Here is a 13,693-nt window from a genome sequence, read left to right as displayed (position 1 = left end):
ATCGAGTCCTTGATCAAAAGGAGAAAAGTTTGAAGACGGCAGCCAAGGAAACGTCTCTTGTCTCGTCTCGACGAGATAAGCGATGCATCGTCTTCCCGATTCGCTACGTTTCTTTGAAGACGCGTTCAGATGAGCCAGACGATTCAACCTTGGTGACAGACTCGCTCTCCGATTACTCGGTATTCTTACGCGAGAACAAATCTTATATTTCATTTTGTACCTTCCCTTTTTTTTTTATAAAACACTCGTACTAACAATATTATGAAAAATAATTTCAAATTAAATTCAAATCTTAAACGTAATCGTCCAAAAATTCTTTAATTTTGTACAGGTTTGTATTCGAGAGTATATTTTCTATTGAGAGCAGATTTTTTTAACAATCCTAACAGAAACTTAATAATAAAATTGTATAAATATTCATTTCAATTTTTTATATAAAAAATAAATTTGAAATACATAATTGCAATATTTAGAATAAACTTCAACTATAATAATATTTCTAATTTATATCTAATTTTAATGATATATTAGAATTATTAATCAGTTATTATAATCTATTATTAATATAATTAATTAATCGATGCATTCGTGCGTGTACGTGTGCAAATAATTATCTTATAAATTATTACTCGTTATCTTATAAATTAAACTTGAACTAGTAAGAATAACTAATAAACATATGGTAATGTTTCCTTTCTCTCTCCTGACGTACAAATCCGACACGTGTAAACGCTCGTGTAATCGGTGCGTATCAGTCGCGATAACGTGAGCTGCATAACACATTCTTCTAATCTGTATTACTAGAATGAGAATCAACGTTCTGTAAATTTACAAAGGTGTGGCATAGAAGAAAATACACTTCTTCTTCTTCGGAATAATAAAACGACACGAGAAACTCGAATTTCTTTTTCCTAACATAAGTGCAAGAAAAATCGAATATTTTCAATGTTAAGAAGGACTTAAAAAAAAAAGATTTTAAATAATTAATGGCCTTTTTAATCGAACTGAGTCATGGTTTCCTATGAAAGTGTAACTTCTAGCCGCTTAATGTCGAATCCTATAGCATGGGATTTGTCACCCTAAAAAGCCATAAATATTTCAGATCGTTGACTGCTATTCATCTCTTTGATTTTTTATTCCTTTCTTACTTTTTCTTTTTTATTCTGAAAATGATAAATTACATTTGTCGATAACTAGATTTCCAGGAATTAATCTTTCGAAGAATTCAAGTAAAATGAAGGGATTTACGATTTAAACCTTCGGTAAAAAAGGGGAGAAAAAAAACAGAAAAATTAATGATTTTCAAAATTTGTATTTTTAACTTTAAATCCTCCGGTTCCAATTATTCTTTATCCCTTTTCTCGTAAGGGCTTATAGGATACTATACATGTGTGCACTATTTATGCATGTACGTATTTATGTATGCAAAGGAATATTTTAAGTTGAACATCTCAAAAGACATCAGACATTTTCAGGTAAAAAAATAAAATGGTCGGAAATTGTTATTCCATTGTTGGACATTTCCCACGATTTTTTGACCTTACGGTTAGACCGGAAATAGGTACATACCGATAGTTTTGTATGCATTATTCTAGCATTGTTCTCTGACTTATTGCTGCTGTTCCCCGTAATGCTATCCCGAAATATAAATTAGAATAGAGAAAAAAAAAAAACGATATGGTAATCTTTTCAGGAAAAATTGACTAATATTTTTACATATAAAGTTCTACTAAAAAATTCCAATTATTATTAAATAAAATGTTTAAATTAAAATTAAAATATCAAATTAAATGTAAATTATTTCAAGCGAAAAAAAAAACATATTAAAATGTCTCGGAAAACTATTTCATAAGAAATCTCTCGATAATAAGAAAAAAATAAAAAATAAAAAAGCTCGTCAAATATCAGTGCTCATAGAGTTTTATTTTATTTTATGATCACTGCTTTGAAAAATTTGTAACAAAATTCTCGTCCCTGAAGTTAAGAAGGAAAGAATCATTAAAGAAAGAAAATCGAGTTTCATTTTCTAGACTACATTCGATTTATACATTTTCATTTGTATAACTGGGAAAGGATAGGACCGTATTGTCTAGTTTGTACAATGCAAAAACACATGTTTTTTTCTATTGTTTCTTCGGACGGGTCATCTATCCACGTTAATAACCGTTTCCACGTTGCTTGAACCTATGGGATACCATATGGAGAACAGCAGCCATGAATCATACAACAAAGCTAAAATCAATGGAATCAAATATACTAAGAACCATAGTTGACGCACCATGGTTCATACGAAATGAAGATATACGAAAAGATTTAAGACTAACGACATTTATAGACGAAATAAAAAATTTCACGACAAAATATAAAGTGAAAACCACAGTACAACCAACTAGTCATAGAAACGTACTCTACTCACATTAGAATAAAAACTAAATAGGAAACATTCGGCTGACTGATATACATAAAAATTGTAAAAACTATAACCCTAAAGATAATAATTACCATCCACATATTATTAAAACTGAACAATGAAAGAAATTTACTTTAATGTTTACGGACAAATTGTAAAGAAGAAAATGAATATAAATAAAAAGAAAAACGTTGCTTGAGTTTAATGATAGGCAGTGAATTTAGTGGGCAATTGATTATAAAATTGAGAATTATTAAAAAAATTAGAAAGAAATAAAATAATAATAATAAAAAAAGATAGAAAAAATTACGTAACGCGATAATAAAATCATGATAATTCTCCATTATCTCTCTTATTCGCATCTAAAAATCCACGGATAACATCGTTGAGGAGTTTTCTAGAAACATGAGAATGATGATTAACTATTAATGCGTCGCATTTCTGTAACATTTAGTTGCTTTCGCGATGAGATTTAACACTGAAATTAAATCAAATCCGTCGAAATGACGGATCTTAAGTTTCCTGTCTTTTTGTTTTTTTTTAATTAGAATGGATCGGAGCTAATTTTGTTTTTAATTTAATCAAATTTAAAATAACAGATGTTATGTTCTGTTTTTTTTTTTAGAATATATCTGAAAAAAGTTAAAATAGATTTATTTTAGTGTTAAATGACAATCTATTATCTTTCTCTCTCTCTCTCTCTTTCTTTTTCCCTTTGAACGTCAAAAACAAATCGGAAAAAGAATCTTTCGACGAAATTTGTTCGTTTTTCAGTTAATAAATTGAAATAGAATTTCGAGACCACGAAACTTGTTTTACGTTAGATACGTGTAAATATAGAATTCAGTATCTCTCTGTTTCTCTTGAAAATGAGTTCTCTCTTACGAATTCTAAATCTCGTTTGTTTTAAAGTAAAGCATTGCCAAAATCTTAGCATGAAAAACTACATGTTATCTTATCGTCAATTTTTATCTACTAGTCTTTCGTAGAAAAGCAAAAAAGTCTTGGATAGTATGTAAACCGTGTTATGAGATATAAATCGTTTATTATTTTTAGAAAATGATTTATTATGCCACATTTATTAACTTACGTTTTTCTTTATATATTCGAAGTGAATTATTTTGGTTTTTTTCTTTATTTAATACAATTTCATTATATTTAATAAAAAAAAAAAAAACACCGATAAAGAGAATGAGTATTAAATTAATTCTAATACATTATCACACACTATAATAATTCATAGAGAAATAGTACAATCGTTTAAATCTATCTATGTATTTATATTCCTTGGAAATTATTCTAGATAAAAATAAAAATGACTAACTTTGCTGATAGTATTTAACAATGTAATAAATTTTAAAAAGTTACAACCTTGACGAAGTAATAAAATTGTTTAGTACTTTCGCTAGTCTCATTGGCGTCACATTGTTACACGTAATTTGCTTTAAATCATAGATTCTCAATTACCTGCATTCCGCGGATTTCTAAAACTTATCAACGATACTAATGATATCCGTGGATTACCGTTTGAGAAGCACTGTGTTAAATGTCTCTTCTTATTCGTAGTACAAATGTTATTCGACAACGTCTTATTACGCCACTGCCACGTGAGCATTTGTATTAAGGTGAAACTATGATGACGATGAAACCTACCAATCGAAAGTTTCACTAGTTTGACTAGTTTTACTAGTTTTCTAATCAGACGACAATAAGAAGAAATAAACTCCGAAGATGTTCGTTTAACTTTCTGAACCTTTAAACAATTGAAATTAATTCGTATAACAATTAATTGCATTCGTTGATTTGTACAATTGTTTGTTTGTCTGTCTGCTCTGTGAGAACAATTTAATCGTCGTTTTTATCGTGAGGATGATTATTTAAATAAAAAAAAAAAAAAATAAATAATATCGACATTGTGTGATTATTAAAATACAAATGGAATTTAGCATCACGTGGAATGTAAAATTTTTGATCAATGAAACAAACGTGACGGATTGAACAAAAGCCCAAGGAACGACTCGTATTTCCTTGAGTACGTACGACCCCCACCTCTTATAATTATCTAAACGAGATAACATTGAACAAAACGAGGTATCAACGGCATCAATCTTCAGTGGTCTTTTAAACGATTTATCTCTCAGACATATACGAATTGGTGTATCGAAATATAGTGATTGTGCGCGCTACGATCGATATATTATACAGTAAGAGATTCTAATTTTCAAAGATAAAGTCTACTCTTTCTTGAATATTTTTTGTTCTCTTTCAAAATGTCGATTTCGGTGACGACCGTTGCGTAACATTGTACCAAGGTTTTATACCTTTTCTTTTACGTATCGAACAAAACAACAAAGTTTACACGCGAATGAATACCGTGCACATTTTAGAATAATTTTATGAAGAAGAGAAAATAAAAAAACTAAAAACAAAAACGGAGAAAAATAAATCAAAAGTGTTGATATATTAAAAGAAGAAGAAGAAGAAGAAAAAGAAACAGGAAAAGATCTAATTTTAGTGATACGAAATAAATGGTGTACCATATCAAAGTGCACGAGAACTATCGCAGTAAAAATCAATATTATTGGAAATTTTCATCGTTCGTTCTCTCTCGCTCGTATTTATTAATGATTATTTATTACGTAAAATATAAGTTATTCAATCATCATCTTACTGTTAGATGATTACTATAACATTCGTGGAATTTAATCGACATCTGCCTTCTATTAAGAAAAGAGAGAGAGAGATAAAGAGAGAGAAAAGAAACACAAAAATTATTCTTTAAATTAAGAATAAGACAGGAGAATATTATTTTTCTTCATTAATTCTTCTTCTGCATTATTATCGGAATATGCCTGGAATTGTAAACACGATTTTTGAAGAGGTAATTTTTCATATTTTTTGTTTCTCTTTTTATAAGTTAGATTATCAACGCGTCCTTCAAAATTTGTCGATAAAATTTTTCAACATAATTCTTTACGTTATCGCAAATACCTTCTTTTTTGAATATGTATATATATCAATTTTAATTCGTGTTTCGAATTTTTTATATAGAGTAACGAGGTAGAGAATCTAGAAAATGGCAGCAAAAATATGAAACCTTGCGAGAAGGAAGAGGTAAGTACGATAATATGTGCTTGTGTTTTGCCAACATCGCTCGAGTATGCGTGTATACTAATATCGATTATGATCTTTGTTCAATATCGAAAGTTTAAAATACACGTTTTATTCTTGTACTCGAAAAGAATGGTTTGCATAATACCATTATATGTAAAATGTTTATGAACAAATGTCAAAATAAAGTCGTAAAACGGTTTTACGATTAGAACCGAAGATTCAATTTCTACAGTGGATAGAAAAAAAGTATTTATTCACTTTATTTCGAATAATTCTCAAGTAATAATAGCAGGAACGTTGATGTGTAAATACTTTTTTTTATCTATTGTATTTCTAAAAATATATCTTAAAAATGTTTGTAATTATATCTTCATTCATATCCGCGATATTTCCCTTTAAATACTAATTCATTCAAAAAAAAACAAGTAAAAAATTCCATTAGCTTATGTACACACCTATATAAATTTATATCGTTCTCTATTATCTTTATCAAAACTTAAATAACATTCTGATATTTCACAATGATAAAATACTCAGAAGATTTGTCTCGTTAAATCTGTATAATAAAGTGTCTTTAATAGATTACATAAAATTCTCTCTCGGTCTATCTCTATCCTATACAGGAGGACAATGAATCCCGAAAGAAATTCGACTTACTCGTGATGATGCGTAATGCCATGGAGGCGTACTTTTCAAAGCATCGAAGAATCTTCAAGTTTCTAGGCTTGGTACTGTTAAATAGTCTCGTAGTGGTCTACTTTGTCTTTGCCACCAACTATTGGGTCAAAACCAAAGAATGTATGACACTAAACGTATTTCCGATCATCAACGGAATAATAATCCATTCATATTAATAATCCATTTTCCTACAAAAATTTGCAATCAAATGAAATTAATCATTAGTCTTATAAAAATTCGTTTGTTTTTATTTTTTAGCAAACGATTGTGGTTATTGTTGGTGTACCGGTTATGGAATGCTCTTGTTACTCCTGTGTTTTATTTATGGTGGATTATTTTATTACTTGATAGTTAAACGATATTTTGGCAAATTTATTCTCCATTTATTCCGACCGGTTGAAAGAGGCATAACAAGACTGCAGAAAACAAGGTAACACGAAGATAAATCTTTGATTTTATTTCTCTTTCCTTAATATATTTGTGTTGACAAAATAAACCGTAGGTAAACTTCAGATAATATTTAGATTTTTCAATTAATCGTTGTCACATATATGTCGATTATGATATAATAGTGAATTGATGTAAGTTAAAAAATAGACAAAATATTCATTTATTTTATATTACAATTATTTAGATTAAAACATAAATCATAAGATTAATTTTTTTCAATTGGTTGACTTAAACGATTGTCATAGTTATCGGTACATGTATACAACGTCGAATTTTCAAAACTGTTCCAAAAACAAAACAAAGAAAAGAATTCAATCAAAATAATGCGATTTATCACAGGTTCGGATCTCGGATATTCGGAACAGTGATATATGTGATAATACTCATAGCCATCGTTGTTTTTCTCATCTTCGATACGATACATTCGACGGAAAGACTGATCAGTGGCCTTGGTGTTCTAATTCTATTGCTTTTAGGATGGCTATTCTCAAAACATCCGGCTCACGTAAATAAATCGTTCAAAATCAAAATATTTTTAGTGATAAAAATTAATTGAAAAATGTCTTCTCGTTTACATAGATCAATTGGAGGCCAGTTTTATCTGGCATGATAATGCAATTTTTATTTGGTTTATTAACCATTCGTTGGACTGTTGGCCGAGCCATTTTTGAATGCATTTCGAATAAAATTACTACTTTTATGAATTACTCTAAAGAAGGTGATGCATTTATTTTCTCAGAGGAACTCGTCGAAAAAGGAATCTTTGCTTTTTCAGTTAGTTTTCATGAAATATTTTGTATGGTGTTTATATCTATTTGAATCCTCGTACGAATTGTTATGTGGATATTTGAATTTTCTTTAAGGTTCTTCCGGTTATCTTTTTCTTCAGTTCTTTCATTCAAATATTATATTACCTTGGAGTGATGGGGTGGGTAGTTATGAAATTTGGATGGGGTTTGCAATTTATCATGGGAACCACTATATGTGAATCTTTGAATAGCGCAGCGAATACGTTCATTGGAATGGTATTATTTTTTGCTTAAATATTTTTACAACAAATGTCACGTCGATGTTATTATTTAATCGTTGATTTTTTCCAGACGGAATCCCTTTTATTAATAAAACCGTACGTAAGTAAACTGACCTCTTCGGAAATTCATGCCATTATGTGTGCTGGTCTAGCCTCGGTTTCGGGTAAATCGAATGTTAAACAAAAACAACAAAATAATAATTTTCTTTTCTAAAGAATACATTTAATAGACTTTTTGTTTGATTTCTCATAGGTAGTGTTTTTGCCGCGTACGTCAATTTTGGTGCTGATCCGGCGCATTTGTTGATAGCATCGGTAATGTCAGCTCCGGCTGCACTTTGTTATGCCAAATTATTTTATCCCGAAACGGAGAAAAGTCTGACCAATTTGGACAACATTCAATTGGAAAAATCGTAAGATCGAAATTGAATTAAATACCATTTCAATGTCGTAATCGTCGATATTAATGTATAAAAAAACAGGAAATTATTTTTAGAGATGACTCGGGAATTATGGAAGCTGCGAGTAACGGAGCACTGGCAGCAATTCCTATAATACTTGGTATAATAGCTAACATGATAGCTTTTATATCTGTCGTAGCCTTCATCAATGGTTTTCTCTTCTGGTTGGGTGAACTTTTGGGATTTTCCAATTGGACGTTTGAGGTAATGAGAAAATATTTTTAAATATTGTCTCATATTGTGTTGTTTACACAAGGAATGATTAAACGCATATTGTTTTTTAGTTTTTCTTATCAAAAATATTTATGCCATTAAGTTGGATCATGGGTGTACCATGGAATGACTGTGAAAAAGTTGGATATTTAATAGGATTGAAGACTGTCGTTAATGAATTCATCGCTTATAAAGAACTTGGAAAATTCAAAAAATTAAGTGAAATTTCAAAAAGATCGGAAACGATCGCGACCTATGCCATTTGTGGATTTTCTAATCCCGCAGCAGTCGGTATCATGATGGGTGCTTTGTGCAGTATAGCACCAAATAAAAAAAAACAGATCGCTCCTGTTGCCATCAGAGCATTCATCTCTGGTAGTGCCGTTTGTTTTCTCACAGCATCGGTTGCCGGTAAAAAAAACTTTTTTATGATAATTATTGTATATTATTTTATTGTGTTATTTGTATTTATTTATTTATCTTTTAGATATACCAAATGAACAATAGAGAGTTTCATACTTATTAATTCAGTTTAATTATTGCACTTATTTCCCAATAATTATATTCTCTCTTTTTAATACTTATTTATATATATTATTTCTTTCTTAGGTATGCTGATAGAGGATAATAATAGTTTACCTCATGCGAACACGAACGATGTGATCTCAAATTATACTCTTGAATATTAAGAAGAAATTTTCTTATGCGACTTAAAGATAGGCCAAATTATTTTGTCATTTATTCCCTTCAGTTAAAAGAAGGATATTGTAAATAACTTTTGGAAGCATTTATAAATGAAAAACGACAGCGCAATAATGTGATGCATTTACAATATACATTTTTATCCATAGAGAAAATACTGTTATATAAATGTGTATGTGTGTTCATTCATTTTATAAATACTATACATGACGTAATTACTTAAAAGAGAGAATTCATTCAAGTGTTTTCCCTGTTATCAAAATGCATTTAAGGAATGTTCTATTCTTTCGAAGTAAGATATACCATAGTTAAAAAAAGACGTCCGCAGGGTGTAATGCCCGTTTGTACATTTTCAGTAAATATAATTATAAATTCTATATTATATATTATATATATATAGCGTAAATATCACACAAAAAGAACGTGCTTGTATATAGTGCTCTACGACGTTCTTTCACGTACAAAGTGATTTAATACCTCTATTTTAAAGTATTATCTGTTAACTCTCTTGAATAATTTAAGACAATCAAACAAATAGACGCTAATCGATTATACAAATTAAATCATTTGAAAAATAATCTTTGAAAATCTATTACATAGATTTCTAGTACTATAAAAAAAAATTCTTTAAATAAATAAAAACTATCCTCGTATCACGAATAATTATGCTGGCAACTATTAGCGACATAGCCGGAGGAACAGCCTGTTACAATAGCTTGATAATTACTGATCACTTATTATAAATGTTAATACGTGCTTAAATTTCGCGAATTCAGCCAAAATTGATGAAAGCTGATATAAAGACATCCATGTAATTGCAATACCTTACTTTTTTTATGGTAAGGTGTGCAGTTGATGCAGTTCGTACAAATTATGAGTACGATTGAATACGTCTGCGGTGACTTCAAGCATTTTTGGTAGAATATCTACATTTCGCTGTACATTGGCACCGCAAACCTGTTCGTTGTTAGTAGAAATTTTTTCACTTATTATCAAATATAAATATATAAGAATAAGATGATCTATATATTATATTTCATACCTTTTTAAATAATAGTTCTCTAGTAGGCATGGTATACATTGCTACTATCGCAGCTTTGCGTATTACCCATGGATGGTGTTTCGCCAAGGTTTTGTTGTACGCATCTTTGCAGCATGTAGATGTTTTATCGGCGTCGCTCAACTCCCCCAGTTGTCGTAGAAATTCTCTTATAAAATCTAAAAGCATAAGATATTAACAAATAGATAACATTGAATGCATATAGATATCATGAATATTATTCTTCTTATCATTATAACATACCTAAGCCTCTATGAAGCCGTAGCAAAGTACGCGCTCCATTAACACTATCTGATTTCTCGATGAGTTTATTTTCCTTCTCGTGCTCTATCATGGACTTAATGGTAACATAATTCTGATCATTTTTATTTGTTAAATCAACGAGAATATCAATCTTTTGTTTCAAATCAGAAGAAACAAAACTAAATACACTGCCCATAAGTTGGAAAAATCTACAGACATACATAAATGTACATATGTTTAACAGGTTATGTTTACTAAAAAAGGGGAATAAAAGAATATAAACGTAATTAAATAGAAATACTTACTTGTATAATTCATTATAGGCATCCAAATATGCTTTAATATCAACATCGTCGTCTTGCACTAAAGCTTTATCAAAATTATCATGTACAACCCTTAAATCAAAGTAACACAATTCCGAACCTTCCGCCATTTTTCTAACTTAATGCATTGAACGTTGACCGATAAATACGTGGAACATTAAATCACGTTATCTTCTTTTCTTTAACATAATAAGAGTAAATCTTTAATCACTTTTTATTCACTCGTGACAATGACTGATACATATATCGTCTAAAGCCTTTCTGCGTGACACATGCTCCCAGGATACATTTAAAATGGCGCGAAATTCAAGTGACGATAAAGTTTGAATTATTGCCTGATATTTACAGATTTCTAAATAATTGATAAAAATATGTTTGATAATAATTAAAATAAATAACATCTTTCAATAAAATAACAAGAGATCTAATTTGTGTTATTTTGTAAATTATAAAACATTATATATACATATATATTCTAAATAATAATTATTAATTAATATACATTATTTCTAATGAGAAAAAATAATATAAAAAATTACGTAAAGTGTTTTTATTAAATCTCTTCTAATTACTTGCTATATTTTTTACTGATGTGACTACTTATTAAACTATTGTTTAAAGAATATAAATAGATAAATATGCATAGGGGTGTTCCAGATTTAAGCCAACAAATTTTGCATTTATATTTGGTAAGCCATTTAAAATCCAAACTGTTGAATAAATCATAGCCCAATTTATTTTTTGTTTTTAATATGGTTTACATTCACTTTCCTTTTTATATCTTTCGAATAGAAACGAATCGATCCATGGTGTGTAGAACAATTTTTTCTCATAATGACTTCCGAAAGATGTTGGACAAAGTTTTGCTGTTTTAGATTTAGGACACTCTGTATAAATGACATATACGTCATATGCGATACATCCTGTATATGATGCACATATTATATGTTAATATAGATCTCTGTATTGTCATAAAAATCCATATTATCTTAGTGTGACGTTGTGAAATCTAAAGAAAGAATAGTGAAATCTCGAGGCTGACACATCGGTGCGCATAGGTAAGCGGTGTCCCTGGGGGCGTTAAATAATTCACCGCAGCTGGGACCGGGGGTTGGATGAGAGTCGGAGGTTGTGCGAAGGAGGTGGAGGTTGAAGGACCGATCAAATATTCACATGTCCCTCAACGCGAATAGAGCTAACATAAGCCAAGCCAAGCCAAGCCAAGCCAAGCAAAGCCAAGTTGCGTCGAGAATCAAGAAATATAACCTACAGAAAAAAGAGAGAGAGAAAAGGAGAGAAGTAAAAAGGCTTGGTAAAGAAGAGAACTGCATTCGCCTATCGCCTCCAACCAAGCGACCAACTTCGACCTTGTTTCTCTCCGACGAAAATTTTGTCACGAGATAAGTTAACGTCGAGTAACCAGAATGGCATACACGTCGGACACGTCTTTTTTACGTAGGCAGACACATTTTTGTTGAAGTGATCTCATGGGGACAGAGTTCAACGACCAATCACGCTTAGAACTTAACTGTGGCACATAAAAATGTGTCGCTTGGGTGCCGTAATAACACTCATCTATAGAATTATCGATAAGAATAGAGTTCGATTTGTATTTCTCATAAATATTACACATATACGCACACCCATACACGATTTTATAAAACTTATTGACTATTATCTACCTTATCATTTTATTTCCTTTTCTTTCTTTTTTACAGTGAAAATAAAACGACAGAAAACCTTCCGAAAATATCGAACGTGGTCGAATCGAAGATAACGAACGGTATTATCTCACGTTACATTGTAATTCCATCGTTGGTACCCTTTCTTTTTTATCCCGTTTCATCGTTCTTCCCCTTCTCCTTCTCCTTCTTCTTCTTCTTCTTCTTCTTCAGCCCTATTTTCACGTCTTTTAAAAGGGAAGTCGATATTTGAACAAGAGGAAAAGTAAAAGACGATTCCAAGTTGGGGGAGAAAAAGATCGAGACAAAGAATTGGTCAACGAGGCGTGCTTGTCTTCTAATCATTATTCTAATTATCTTGGAAACCCAATCCACGAGGCACGTCAAGGTGAAGCCTTGGCTTCCTGCTGTTCGATTTCCTCTTAAACTTATTTCTCTCTCTTTCTCTCTCTCTATTTCTCTCTCTTCGACTTTCTCGAACATGCCAGGCAAGTTTCTTCCCCTTTCCCTACTTTAACTGTGCCTCTATTTCCGTCACTATTTCATTATTTCTACTATCTTCATCTCTGTTACTTGCTTCTATTATTCCTACAATTTTCTTCTCTCTTCTTCTCTATTTCCGTCTCATTCTATCTCTTCATGTCTCACCAACACATCATCAAACTCTCTCCGAATCAATTCCATTTCTCCAGTCTCTTCCTCTTTTCTTCCGAAACGACGTCTAACTGTGGGATTGTCGACGACCGCTCATCTAAGTTTAACAATTAACGACCAACTTCGGAAAAATAAATTAATTCCAGGCTTGCTATACGCGAGCGTCACGAACACTCTCTTCTTCTTCTTCTTACTACTCGGTTAAGAGACGATGAACGATTTTCTATCATTTCTTTTCTTTCTTTGATATCATCAACAAAATATCGACGATTTATTTTACCGTTCGTAACATTTCTTTTTTTTTTTTTTATAAAAACGAGATATTTTATAATCCTCGTGTCGCATTCGGTAACTTCGTTAAATCTCAAAAACGAATTGTTAAATAATATTTCATAATTTATCGTTATATTTGTTTATAAGCGAGCGATTGGTTCGTTCAATTTTTGTGCAGAAAATCGTTTAGAGAATATGATTCGATATTTACAATGTAAAATATGGGTACACGATTTATGTGCTGGAATGAGAACGGAAAAAAAAAAATAAAGAAATATTACTCTAATAATTATTACAACTATAACTGTATTTAATAAATATTAATGAATATTATCTTTGATCATGTTCGTTTGAAAATTGTATTTTTAGATACGACTTAGGTCCCTGATTCCACAGTCCT

General features: G+C 30.5%; 2 protein-coding genes across 5 annotated transcripts; one reads left to right on the top strand and one right to left on the bottom strand.

Annotated features, from left to right (window-relative positions):
• The first annotated feature begins 3,829 nt into the window (after nucleotides 1–3,829).
• LOC122526344 (solute carrier family 28 member 3-like) lies at nucleotides 3,830–9,435 on the top strand. Of its 4 annotated transcripts, none has more exons than XM_043649712.1 (12): nucleotides 3,830–5,291; nucleotides 5,462–5,524; nucleotides 6,148–6,322; nucleotides 6,461–6,632; nucleotides 6,992–7,157; nucleotides 7,232–7,426; nucleotides 7,516–7,677; nucleotides 7,753–7,846; nucleotides 7,936–8,095; nucleotides 8,179–8,347; nucleotides 8,428–8,767; nucleotides 8,844–8,878. In XM_043649712.1, the coding sequence occupies exons 1-12, from the start codon at nucleotides 5,259–5,261 to the stop codon at nucleotides 8,861–8,863; spliced, it is 1,749 nt and encodes a 582-aa protein (XP_043505647.1). In that variant the 5' UTR covers nucleotides 3,830–5,258; the 3' UTR covers nucleotides 8,864–8,878. The 4 variants fall into 4 exon arrangements, with proteins under 4 accessions (XP_043505647.1, XP_043505646.1, XP_043505650.1 ...); XM_043649711.1 differs by lacking the exon at nucleotides 8,844–8,878 and adding an exon at nucleotides 8,966–9,435 and having other exon boundaries at nucleotides 3,834–5,291; XM_043649715.1 differs by lacking the exons at nucleotides 3,830–5,291; nucleotides 5,462–5,524; nucleotides 8,844–8,878 and adding an exon at nucleotides 8,966–9,435 and having other exon boundaries at nucleotides 6,171–6,252.
• A 157-nt stretch (nucleotides 9,436–9,592) lies between these two features.
• LOC122526345 (ceramide-1-phosphate transfer protein) lies at nucleotides 9,593–10,961 on the bottom strand. The gene is made up of 4 exons (XM_043649716.1): nucleotides 10,667–10,961; nucleotides 10,362–10,570; nucleotides 10,101–10,276; nucleotides 9,593–10,015 (listed from the first exon to the last, which is right to left on the bottom strand). Exons 1-4 carry the CDS (start codon nucleotides 10,792–10,794, stop codon nucleotides 9,893–9,895), a joined length of 636 nt encoding a protein of 211 aa, XP_043505651.1. The 5' UTR covers nucleotides 10,795–10,961; the 3' UTR covers nucleotides 9,593–9,892.
• Between the last annotated feature and the right edge of the window lie 2,732 nt (nucleotides 10,962–13,693).

Source organism: Polistes fuscatus, unplaced genomic scaffold, assembly GCF_010416935.1.
Source record: "Polistes fuscatus isolate 324 unplaced genomic scaffold, CU_Pfus_HIC Scaffold11, whole genome shotgun sequence".
In the NCBI taxonomy this organism is placed as follows: Eukaryota; Metazoa; Arthropoda; class Insecta; order Hymenoptera; family Vespidae; genus Polistes; species Polistes fuscatus.
This window is presented reverse-complemented; position numbering and strand designations above follow the sequence as displayed.

Excerpts from the sequence above, each read along its gene's own strand:
- LOC122526345 (XM_043649716.1), bottom strand. The coding sequence starts at position 10,794 with ATGGCGGAAGGTTCGGAATTGTGTTACTTTGATTTAAGGGTTGTACAT. Across the intron at positions 10,277-10,361 it reads ACGGCTTCATAGAGGCTTAG|ATTTTATAAGAGAATTTCTA; the intron begins GTATGTTATAAT and ends TTATGCTTTTAG. Across the intron at positions 10,016-10,100 it reads GAGAACTATTATTTAAAAAG|GTTTGCGGTGCCAATGTACA; the intron begins GTATGAAATATA and ends AACAACGAACAG.
- LOC122526344 (XM_043649711.1), top strand. The coding sequence starts at position 5,259 with ATGCCTGGAATTGTAAACACGATTTTTGAAGAG. Across the intron at positions 5,292-5,461 it reads TAAACACGATTTTTGAAGAG|AGTAACGAGGTAGAGAATCT; the intron begins GTAATTTTTCAT and ends TTTTTTATATAG. Across the intron at positions 6,633-6,991 it reads ACAAGACTGCAGAAAACAAG|GTTCGGATCTCGGATATTCG; the intron begins GTAACACGAAGA and ends GATTTATCACAG.